General features: G+C 44.0%; 1 protein-coding gene across 1 annotated transcript in view; it reads right to left on the reverse strand.

The window, feature by feature from the left end:
• Positions 1 to 3743: 3743 nt before the first annotated feature.
• The window catches only part of has2 (hyaluronan synthase 2), an 18874-nt gene continuing 10217 nt past the window's right edge, over positions 3744 to 12400 (reverse strand). The window contains exons 2-4 of the mRNA XM_030371359.1: positions 10327 to 10953; positions 7346 to 7447; positions 3744 to 7132 (exon numbers count right to left, since the gene is read on the reverse strand). Of these exons, the coding sequence (XP_030227219.1) occupies positions 6203 to 7132; positions 7346 to 7447; positions 10327 to 10953 (1659 nt within the window). The 3' untranslated portion in view covers positions 3744 to 6202. The remainder of the gene's footprint in view (positions 7133 to 7345; positions 7448 to 10326; positions 10954 to 12400) is intronic.

Raw genomic sequence — 12400 nt, forward strand, 5'->3', positions numbered from 1 at the left:
GGGGTAATTTAGGATTGTGCGTGTGTGTGTGTGTGTGTGTGTGTGTGTGTGTGTGTGTGTGTGTGTGTGTGTGTGTGTGTGTGTGTGTGTGTGTGTGTGTGTGTGTGTGTGTGTGTGTGTGTGTGTGTTTGTGTGTGTGTGGGGGGGTAATCTACCCAGGTCAGACTTTGTCTGGACTCTACCAAAGTCAACCACTGAACCACCACTTAACAAATCCCAAAAAAAAAAAGGTTGGCAGACACGTTGCAACTCCAAAGGATTGTTGTCATGATGCAACGATTTCATTTCAACACGGTGACATTTTTTGTGTTTTTTCTCATTTGCTCCCAAATGGCTCTGCTTTTTGGAAAAGGTATAAACACTTTCCTAGACATGGGAACACATGGGAGTTTTTGCAGGCAATTAGCCCGGGTGAATAAGGCCCATTATGTGGTTAGAGACTTCAGAAGAACGGAAGGGGAGGACCGAGGAAGGAGTAAGAGCAGCCAGGGGAAGGCAGGAGGGCACGAGTTGGGGGGGCGGTGTGAGAAATGAAGACAGACACCGCAGGGAGATGAATGAACCACCAGAGAGAACAGGACACCAAGTACTATCAAAGAGGTTGGAGTATTCAGGAGGTGCGACCACGAACTCAGAAACAATAAAGATCAAGGATTTGCGGGTGTGGGTGCGCTTCGGAGAGGGATGATCCCCTAAAGTTGCCGAAGTTTATCCAAAAGTGCTGAAAATGCCCCCAGACCCACCCAGGGCTGGGCTGGAAGACCCAGGCTACAGCAGGCTCTGGTGTGAAGGGTCTCTGTGAAGATGTTCAAATCACTCCGTAATGACTTACAGAAACTGTTACTGCCGTATTCTGACCTGGGTGACGCCTGACAAGGCTGCACATTGAAAGTATTTGATAGTTACACAGTGCACATACAACAGCAGGCAGAAGGTAAATCTTAGGATGTCAATGCTTGCTTAAGAGCCAGAACCAAAGAATTGTACTGCCCTATACTTGTATGTGACATAAATGATCATGAATCTTAGCCAACGCAGGCAAGGAAGGGCATTACAGCCACAGGCAGATGTAGATTTGAGCGGAATGGAGGCTTTGTTACATCTATAGATCTTTCCCACAAGAATCATCAATCTGACCAGGTGACCTCGTCGCCGTTTATCTACCGAAACCGAAAAAAATAAACTCAAACCAACTACCACCATGCTTCGGGGTACACTATGTACGCTGGCACAAACTCTCCTCCCTCTGCCCTGACTCTCAGGAGCATGACCCTTACCCTTAGCCAACCTGGGAGGAGAACCCAAAACACCAGCTACACAGGTCCCACGGGGAACACAAGTCCAAGTGGAGAGAGTGCAAAGTAATTGAGTACGGGTGTGACAATACAATACAATACAACTTCAGTAATCCCACTAGGGGCAATTAGTTTGAGCAGCTTGTATACAGACACAGTAACATACAAACAACAAATACACATACACAACTACGGAGCATTTAGAAGTCGAATTGCAGAGGGGATGAACGACTTGGAATGGCGGCGCAGTGGGGACAACATTGTTCTATACTACAGAGAAGTTTGGGGAACATCAGAAAATGCTTGCATTTGACGATAATAAAATATGCCGTGCTGCATTCCTTTGTCAAAGAGATATCCCCAGTTCAGTGTGAAATTTTTGACCATTTAAAAAGCCTTCCAACCGAGGGGACACGCCCCTCCCCTCTGAACCCATCGACCAGGTTCCCCGCCCTGCCTGGTGCCTTGCACCATATGGACAGCAGAATGGTGAACAGCCTCAGCTCTTGTTATAGTGTCGTTTCAATACCTATGTTTGTATAGATCTGCTGCAAACACAAAGGGCCTTACTTTCCTTCCCTTCTGGGGGATTTCACCTCGTAATTTCCTGCATGTGAAGATATATGGTGTTGAATGTTGGTCAATTCAAGTACACTTCCTGAAAGTACGGTCCGCTGCAACACACGATACATGTGCAGTATTTGTGTGTACGCCAACGCCATTGACCTCGATACAGGAATTGCTTCCTCACTAATCAAAGTCAGAGTCTCTTACATCAACTCATCAGCGTCATTCCGTTGTGGGTGACCCTTCACTTCGCTATACTGAGTTTAAAATGTTTGCCCGGAACAATCAAAACTTTATATATGTCTAACATTATTATTTTCAACTTGTTTGATGAGAAGATACGTGTATGTTACATGAACAAGTATATATTCATACAAACAAATGACCAATTTCAAATGAACTTCCTCACCTTTCCCTCAGTTTCTGTCAGGCTATGGGAAACATCTCTAACAAGTATCTTTTCACCATTGTCATAAGTTGTTGGCAAATTGTCACCACCAGATGTTGCATGAACATCTGGCAGTAAAACATGTTCTCTGGGTCAAAGCTGTGACACAGGATTCTGTGTGTGTGTGTGTGTGTGTGTGTGTGTGTGTGTGTGTGTGTGTGTGTGTGTGTGTGTGTGTGTGTGTGTGTGTGTGTGTGTGAGTGTGTGTGTGTGTGTGTGTGTGTGTGTGTGTGTGTGTGTGTGTGTGTGTGTGTGTGTATGTGTGTGTTTATATGTTCGTGCATTCATGCATGTGTGGGTGTGTGCATACATGTGGGTGTGTTGGGGGGAAACGGAGAAATGGGGTAAAATGCTGCACTTTGCAACATGTTTCTGTCAAATTTCAAGATGATGGATTGGCTTTGGAACAAAGTCCTAATCCTTCCACTGCAGTATCGGTCAACATATATGTTACAACGCAATATGTTATGTCATTATGGTTTATGGCCAATAAATCGGAAATTGTATCGCTCCATAATGAGACATACTTGTCAAACAGGATATGAGGGTCCATTGGGGAATTTGATGATTCCGTTTTGAGATTTCTCCCTTGGATGCAGGCTGGAGGTTATTATTTGTGTATATTTTCCCACCATTATATTTATATTTGGGTCGTCTCCCCGCTGGGAAAGTTGACTAGGTCTGGCCAAGTTTTTGTATGGATCCCCGCCTTCAGCGACATGATCTGTCAATATTAAGCCAAAGAAAAGGAAAGGTGCTTGTCACCAAGATTTGAGCTTGTCTGCTATCAGACTTTTGATTATTAATTGAAAGTCTGATTGGTGAGGCTACGGATTTCTTCACTCACTACAGAGAGTAAAGCACAAAGCTATCCACGGGGTAGCTGAGTTGCCAGCGGGGATCCGTTAGCTAGCTAGCCATAGTGCTAGAAAGAAAAGCTTGGCGGATTCCAATGATGTTGCTAACTTTTCAGAATGTGGCTAATGTTAATTTGGCTTCACTTAAAACCCATTCCAGTTCATTCATTGATAGACAGGGAAAACACTGAGAGTTGTGACAACCTTGTAACAGTAATCGTGCTAACAATAAGCAAAAAGGGACAAACTGCAGATTTTTTTTTAGATGAATGTAGTTTTGTTTTGTCTGCAATGGCTACTTAATGCAATAATGAGGCATTAAGGCATTTGGTCCAAAAGGCAGTTTTTTCTGTTAAATTGATTACAGTGAATATATACATCTCAGTTTTCATACTTTCCAGCACAATATTTTCATGGAAACCTCCTAAAAAAAGCAGTTCTTGTTCTTTAAGAATGTGCAATTATTCATAACAATCAGATGAAGACAAATAAATGATATGTTTCTTCAAAACAAAATAAATAATTGAATGTAAAATGTGAACATGGCTGACGTTTGATGTAAAAAAAAGACTCAGCTGACAATAATTAAAAAAGGAATTTAATAAGCAATTCATTACACAGGAAAATACGAAAAACTTAACAGTTCATTTTATTTGGCACAACACAAAAGTGCTTTGATAACACTGCCCACATTATCTGACATGAACACCTTGAATTCATCACTTTTCCCATATATTATAAATTGGTAAATATAAAATCTTTCCTCAAATTAAAACATTTGTCCTTTTTAACTGCTCAGTACGGCACACGGCTTGCATATCATGGAAACAAATACACATACATTCATGTGCAAATACTTGATTGTTCTCCCGTATTGTGTGGTTTTAATGAAAAATATTTGCAAAAAAATTAGATGACGGTCCCCAAATGCGATAGGAGTTGTGTTAACGTTAACTCTATTCAGGCTTTGATTCTGAACTTTCAAAATGATGTCTATGCATTATTTTGCTTCAAAAAAAAGTTTTGCTTTGGTTTAACACTTCTAATAACACTTATAGCACATTATCAAAAAATATTTTGCTTTGGTGGCTTTCTTTGCAGTGTCATAAAATATGACAAATATTTGTCATAAACAGTCACCTATGGACCACAAAACACTATTACATAAATACATTGTCTTTCTATCAAAGCACAGAAAAACACAGGTTCATTATCCTTCTGGTAATCAATAACTTATCCTAGAAATTGCATCTTTATTTTGTTTTTATTGCATACAATCCCCCAGCTCATAATTTCACATTGTTTGGTCACACAGGTCATTGTCAAACTTCCAATTTTCATATAAAAAAAAAGAAAGAAAATAGAGAATCTTTGGTGTCAAAGCAAAACAAATAAAATAGATGCCTATATAATTTTTTTTAATGAAATACAATAGGTAACGTACAACAAATAACAGGTCATCGGTTACAGCAAAAAGGCCAACAAGGCGAATGAATCCAGCTTGGTCTTAAGAAGGAACTGCGTATAAAGAAGGGCATTTATAATTTTATATATATGTATCACAAAAGATCATAAATTACACAAGACCTTTGAGAATGTGCCAGTCTTTGAACAGCATCCTGGCACCGCGATGCAACGCAAACAGATCCACTGAGGTATTTCATCCCATCAACTATGTGTCAAGCATTCTGCAGGACAATCGGAGAGACATAAAAGTGCATAGGAATTAATCTCAAGCCCACTCCTTGTCCATAGGAAACAAAGGACTCATTACATTCCAAAATGCCTGTTTTCTTAAAGAGTAAGTGCCCTTGTTCAGTTCCAACGTTGACGTTTTTCCTCCTTCTATATATTTTGTATGCACGGGGGTTCACTCACGTAGCAACACCGGGAGCATGTTTAAAAAAAAAACAAAGAATCGATCACCCCTTCCTTATTCATCAACTGCCAGGATATTTAATGTCTATGCCACGATTGATTGACCCACTCCCATGACTATTTGTCAGTGAAGGAAGTAAGTGAGCAAGGGCAGATGTAAGGCAAGGCGATGTGAAACACTTTGAATCGTAACAAGCCCAAGTCGGCCGCAAGATGATTATCATTCACTTTGCCATAAAAAAAAAACTTTCTGAAATTTACGTTGGATACACATGAACAAAAAAGAAAAGAAATCCATTGAATTTGTTAAAAACAAAACAGTCACAGCAGCAATGTTACACCATTTATCATTCTGGTCACCTGGTAACCTATCCAGAGGTTTCTTATTGTTCTATCCACCGGTAATCAGATTAAGATGTCCTCCCTTTGTAAACGTTGAAAGAAAAGAGCAGCTCAACAAGCTGTTAACCTTTCTAAGCTGCTAAACCTTCTCCCGAGGGATACCGTAGATAATCCCCTTAAAATAAACTAGAAAAGAGTAGGAGGATGCACAGTAAATCTTTGTTCTGGTGGTTGACTCTGGTTGCAATGGATCCTTTATTGTGAAGCAGATCATGGTTTGTCTATCAGATTGTCAGTTGCCAAAGGCAATTTGAGTGGTATGATAATAGTAAAAGAAAATAATACGTTAAAAGTTTGTTAAGATTGTGTCCACTCAGAACTCTCAATGCACTGATATGAAGGATGAGCAAAACAAAATTATTTCAAATACATTAAGGTTTCAGTCAAAAAAAAGAAAAATGCCTATGGGTGAGTGTATTTTTTTCACAAAAGTTTACTTGAATTTGAGTGGACACAACCTTTCAAGTAACTTAGACATAAGACAAACATTGTGAATGATTATATTGGCTGGTGTAGTGACCAGGCAGAAAAATAGCCCAGTTCACTGATTGGTAAAAAATCAATTCTTAAGTACACGCATTAGGATGATTTGTATGCACCCACCGGTGCTATATTTGTCTGTCGCTGAATGTTAAAGCCAAGGCTTTTGTGAGGCTATTGTCATGTGGAGTTGATTTTTGGGGGCCTGGTTTGTTTTGAAAGTAAGCAAGTATTCTCAAGATAGTTCAAAGGACAATACAGCCGCTGGCGATGTGTCATACGTCCAGAACCATGTCATAATGTGGCTCTTTCTTTCTCTTCCCACACTTGTTTATCAGAACTGAGTACAAAGTCAAAAGCATGACCCAGTAACTGGCGTACACGATGGCCCCTATGATTAGGACAATGGTCTCAGACTCCGGGAAGGGTTTCCTCGTCTCCTGGATCACCGTGTAGAGGATTCCGACAAAGAGTATGGTGAACCAGATGGAGATCGGAACCAGGCCGATAAAGTTCGTGACGATCGTCTTCCGTCCCGACGTACCCCACCCGGCTTTGTTGATCGTGGCGATGGCAAACATCTTGGCCGGCAACAGACTCGACATGTACAACACAGAGTAGAAGGACATGAAGACCATGACGATGTTGCCCCGCAGGCAGCTTGCAAACGAGGACTTTATCAGTGCGACGGCCTGCACGATGAGCAGGAACAACAGGATATTCCACAGCCTCCCCTGGTAGAACAGCTGTATCGCCGTGGCAATGAGGAAAAAGGGAAAGAAGCCCGTGATCACCGCCTCGTAGGTCATCCACAGATGGTGCTTGTGGAACCACATTGAGTTGTACAGCCACTCCCGGAAATAGGACTTACTCCAGCGCGTTTGTTGGTTGAGCCAGCGCAGGTAGGTGATGGGCGTCTCGGTCAGGCATTTAGACCGCGCCGTGTATTTGGTGGAGTAGCCCAGGCTCAGAACCCTGTTGGTGAGGTGGCGGTCATCCCCGAAGCTGCAATGGGATCCCATGAAGGTCTGGTTGTACCAGGCCTCCATGAACTCGTGCAGCAAGGAGTTGCGGTACATCCCCAGAGGTCCGCTGATGCACTGGACACAGCCGAAGTAGGATTGGCACGCACGCTCGATGTTGAACGCCATCCAGTAGCGCACGCTGCTGAGGAAGGAGATCCAGGACTCGTACTTATTCAGGATCTAGGGATGGAAAACAAGATGAGTCTTCCATGATCCTGCATTTGGCTTCTGTGTTAAGCAGGGAACATGACTGGGTAAGACTTCATGGATCTCCTGATCCAGACGTAGTCGATAGTGTACTTAGAAGAAATACAACCACTTTGTATTTTGTGTGTAAGAACGGGTTCTTTGAAAATGACAGAATGATTTGGGAGTTCCATTGATTTACTTTACCTGTACATCGCCCCCTACGCCCCCCACCATGGGGTCTTCTTCCAGAACCTTCACCATCTCCACCGACGATGCCGGATCCAACATGGTGTCCGAGTCGCACACCTGGAATGAAGCACAGCAAACACACGTATCGTTACGTCTCGGAAACCTGCTCAGTAAACAGTTTCACTAGGTAGAGTTAACACACGAGGTGTGTTGGGGGGAATTGATATCATCTGAGTATGGTTTTCTATGTAGCATATGAGGATGAGACAGTAAGAAAGTTTGGTTGAGAAGCCACGGCCTGTGGTGCTTGAAAGGGGCCTTTCTTGAGGTCGGTGTTGTCATGAAGGTGAGGTCATTGAGGCCTTGGGGACGTCTGATGATTCATGAAATCTCACCTCACACACTCCACCCCCGCCCCCCCCTTCTTCTGAACGGCTTCTTGTTGCAGCAGCGTGTGAATCACGAGGAGAGAATGATTCTGACTTTCTGCGTTTCAAAGATGTTTTATCGTGCATGAGTCAATATTCACTGTAGGTATGAAGATATTTGTTTCTCCATGCATGAAAATTGGTCTCTGTTATCTTAACCTCAAACTAGACTTCTATTAGAGGTTTAGAGGTATTTGCGATAAACAAACGCCAACAACACTTTATCATCATTACCTTTCGATTAATCTGTTTTATTTTATTGCTTTCTGTTTCTTTACTCAAACTAAGTGCCTCTCTGAGCAGTCCATAAAAGGAAGAAAACATTTGCCTAACTTTAAGAGCTTGTTCATTCCTAATCTAAGACTAAAACAGCAGATACCCGGCATCTGCAAAATAAACACATCTCATGACAGCAAAAAACCAACTCTAGCTAAAACAGCTAGTTTTAGCTATTTTTGGAATTTACATGAATGAGTGTGTTTTATTAATTGCCTGGGAATATTTTTGTGGTGTTGAATCTGGTATGGTAAAGTATGGTTAGATCTTCTGATTTGATATTGAAGGCATGAAGTACTTTGCTTCGTGCACTATTGCTCAGCCCACTGAAGCTAGTGTACAGTCAGGAGGTCTACAAAGCTGTCCCCAAAAAGAGAACTTCTGTAAACGTACTATCCCAAAATGCCCGGCTCAGCAACAATTGGACGTTAATCCCCAAATATTTCCATTCAGACATAATCAATTCTACACTGTGTTGTCTCAACCCAATTCCCATGGCAGCATCGCGCTGCGTGTCAGAAGGCCGGGGGAAGTCAGGGCATCTCATAATAACACAACCTTGTTGGGTGACTAGCCTCCAGGAAAACTATCCCAGGTGATCCACCGGCTGACCTGGATCTGACATAATTGAGTTTGTAAAGACCCAAAGCTAAGTCTTCTTCTTCTTCTCTTGAAGAATAATCTCTCACCCATCGGTCGTCTGTGAAACGGATCAAATGGGTAGCGTAATGACGAAAAGGAAGCTGTTATGAGTTCGACCTGATGGGAAAAATAACTCTGTCCTTATTACTTCTTCGACCCTCTTCCTCCCTGTGCCCTTGCGTAAAGCACTTAACACCCCTCCCCCCCCCCCCCCCCCCCCCCCCCCCCACACACACACAGACGCAGACACATGCACAGATTTAGCAGTGCATCACCTTGGTGGCCAAAAGGTGAACACTGTTTACGTTCCAAGGTGTGAGCCTTTGTAATGCGATAAGGTTGAAGCATGCAGACTTTCTGGGAGAATAACATGGAAAGACACATCACTGAGCTGACACTGCAGCTCTCATCGTGCAGTCGTTTCTTCATTGGATTATGGGTGAGCTTGAAACTAATCTTTGACATCTACACTGTACTTAACCACAGGGTGTATTGCAAACAAGTTTGACTTTGACAGAAAAATTACCAGAAAGAAATCCTAGCAATCATCATATTTTGGGGCAAAAATCTGCTAAATATTTTTTGGAAGATGAATGTGATGTCATGAAATTTGCCGAAAGGTAAACCTTCCATTTTTTAAACTTCAATTATCTTAAACATGTTGATTTTAAGCTAGCCAAGGCATTTTTTATGTGCTTTGCTGTTTTTGTGATGTAATGCTACACATGTTTATAAACTATAATCCTACATGTCATAAGTGCAACATTTATTTTGTGAAATACATTTGACTTCAAATTCCACCAGAAGGAGCACTCAGAACACGGTACATGTCTGGTTACCGATCCAACATTGTGTAGCTCTTTGTATAAATGACGTAATTCTCAATATTCTGGAGGACATCTGAAATTAGACGTTAGTTTAGGGCTACTCGTGCTGATTTTCACTCTGTGCTTCATGACACACTGCCTACAGCCACGACAGCACAAAAGACTCTTTGTTGCTTTTGTATTTATCTTGGCACAGCCCTTCCTCCCTCCCTCTCCCATGCAGGCATCCCATCATCCTGCTCTCCTTTCCCTCCATGCTTTACTCTAAATCCATCTGTCTATCCATCCAGCCATCTATCAATCTAATTCATAATTAATTCCACTTCTCTTGGTTGTGCTATGTACATTCAACCACACCATGTTCAACCATCCATTCATCATCTCAAAACAATCCCATCGGCCTTCCACCCGTTTGCCTATGACTCAGTTTACACGTCCCCCCCAAAATCGATCCATCCCCTTATGGATGGCATGGTCGAACCATCCATCCATCCATCCATCCACACATCCATCCATCTATCCATCCATCCATCCATCCATCCATCCGTCCATCCATCCATCAATCCATCCATCCATCCATCAAACAAACACTCCATCCATCCATCCATCCATCCATCCATCCATCCATCCATCCATCCATCCATCCATCCATCCATCCATCCATCCATCCATCCATCCATCCATCCATCCATCCATCCATCAAACAAACACTCCATCCATCCATTCATCCATCCATCCATCAAACAAACCATCCATCCATCCATCAAACAAACCGTTCATCCATCCCCCACCGTCTCCCTTCTCCCCCCCCCCCAGCACTCACCTGTACGTAGTCCACGCTCCTCCCCAGCGCTTTGAAGGCCGTGTACATGACCTCCCGCTTGCCGCCCCACTTCTGCATGATGCACACGCACTTGTTCCCCAGCACCAGCTGCGTCACGTACTGCAGGCTCTCGGCGTAGCCCTCGTCCGTCTCGCCGGGCCCCCGGAAGTGGAAGTTGCTCCGCCACACGTAGGTGGACACCTTGTCCCAGCCCATGACCTCCTTGAATATCTCCATCATGTACAGGTCGTCGTCGTTGTTGCCGTCGATCACCATGATCACCTTGATGCCCGGGTAGGTCAGCCTCTTCACCGACACCAGGCACTTGCGCAGGTACTGAGGGTCCTCCTGGTACGCGGCGATGCACAGCGCCAGGGACTTGTTGAGCTTGATGGGGGTCTCCAGGGAACGCCGCATGTTGCGGTGCTCCAGCAGGGCGAACAGGCTCTGGATGACGAGGTGGACCACCAGGATGGCGCCGTACAGACCGAAGGACACGTGGTTGCGCTCGGTGGTGAAGAACTGGTAGCCCATGATGTAGGCGGTGGAGATGCCCACCAAGAGGGAGATGCCGAACATGGTTGTCCCGAAGATGCGCAGGTAGGTCAGCGCTTGATCACATTTCATCTGGAGGTGGGGGGGGGGAAAGCGTGGAGAATGGAGATTGTGGTAAAAGTAGTTTGTAAAAACGACGTCATGAATGTCCAAAGGCACACGTTAACTTTCCATTGATGGAGATCCATATGTATTGAGATACGTTTATTTTAGTTTAAAGACCTTTTTGGGTAAAATAGCAACGATTCCAGAGACTGTGTTTGTCTTTAATGAAAACCAGAGGGACATAGAAACATCAATCGGATAATGTATCATTAACACAGATAAACATTGTCTCTGGCCTGACATTCTAACTCTCTGGGTTCCCAGGGAGGATTATATGGATGTAATTGAACGGCTTTGTGTACAGTTTGTTCTTGAAGCAGTTTGTTCATTAAAAGGAATTTATACTACAGTTTGCGCCCAACAAAAATCTCGCTCCCTCTTTATTGCTCTCTCCACCTCCAGCCTCACACAGCGTCCCGTAAATGTCAGACGCCGTTGACTCGCCGTCTGCTCTCAACACATGTGGGAGGAGGGGGGGGGGGGGGCATTGCCAAAGTTTGTTGACCTAATGAACAGCAAAACTGGCAACGAATCCGGCCAAGTCCTCGATCCAGGTACTTGGCCGGAACTTTTTACTGCGTGTTTACACACTCTGTTCCACCTTATTGTACACTTTTTTTGTTTTCTCCGGTAACCACGGAGTGCGGTCGCCTTTGAAGGGGCCGAGGATGAGCTATATACATTTCTCTATTTGTGCAGCACACTTCGAAGACCACCCTCCCTCCCCTGTGTCTCCCGGTGGTGTGTCAGCTCCTAGGAGCTGTGTGTGTGTGTGTGCGTAATGGTCCTGCGTCGATAAAAGCTTGTAATGTTCTGCGTGGGCCCTCCCTTTGCTGCTATCGCCATCTGTTTGGCAGGCCGTCGGAGGGACACTCTCAACGTGGCCCGGCTCGGCTGGACTCACTGCGCAGCGCGGACCACCCTGTGATGTCATCTGTTTATATCTCCGTGGGAAGAAGAATGGGAGAACGTTTGGGATTCGGGAATTTCATGTTTTTTTTGTTTTTTGGGAAAAAAACCTCCACTGACTGGTTTTCCCAATAATTTAGCGTTATAGCCATCTGCCTTAATGACTTGCTCCGGAGGGCATGGAATTCACACGTTCCTGTAAATGAACAGCCCAGCTGAGCCAACATATCGCATCGATTAAAGAAGTAGGCCGAACACTCATCAATGACGATTGCCTTGGGGGAAACACTTTGCAGGACTTTCTTTTACACCTGGGATCAGCCACCAATGAAGTTTGTGGGTTCGGCAGGCAACCGGTGCATTCAACAAGTCACCCTATTCCCCGAGTCAGGGAGATGCCCTCTTGTGGACGGGATCTGCTTTAAAACAGCCGAGTGTCTCCGAACACAGTGGCTCTCTCTTCCCTTGCTATCAGATCTGGCTAATGTGCAAGCTCGGGGGGGGA

The sequence above is a fragment of the Gadus morhua genome, chromosome 11 (genome assembly GCF_902167405.1).
Source record: "Gadus morhua chromosome 11, gadMor3.0, whole genome shotgun sequence".
Taxonomy (NCBI): domain Eukaryota; kingdom Metazoa; phylum Chordata; class Actinopteri; order Gadiformes; family Gadidae; genus Gadus; species Gadus morhua.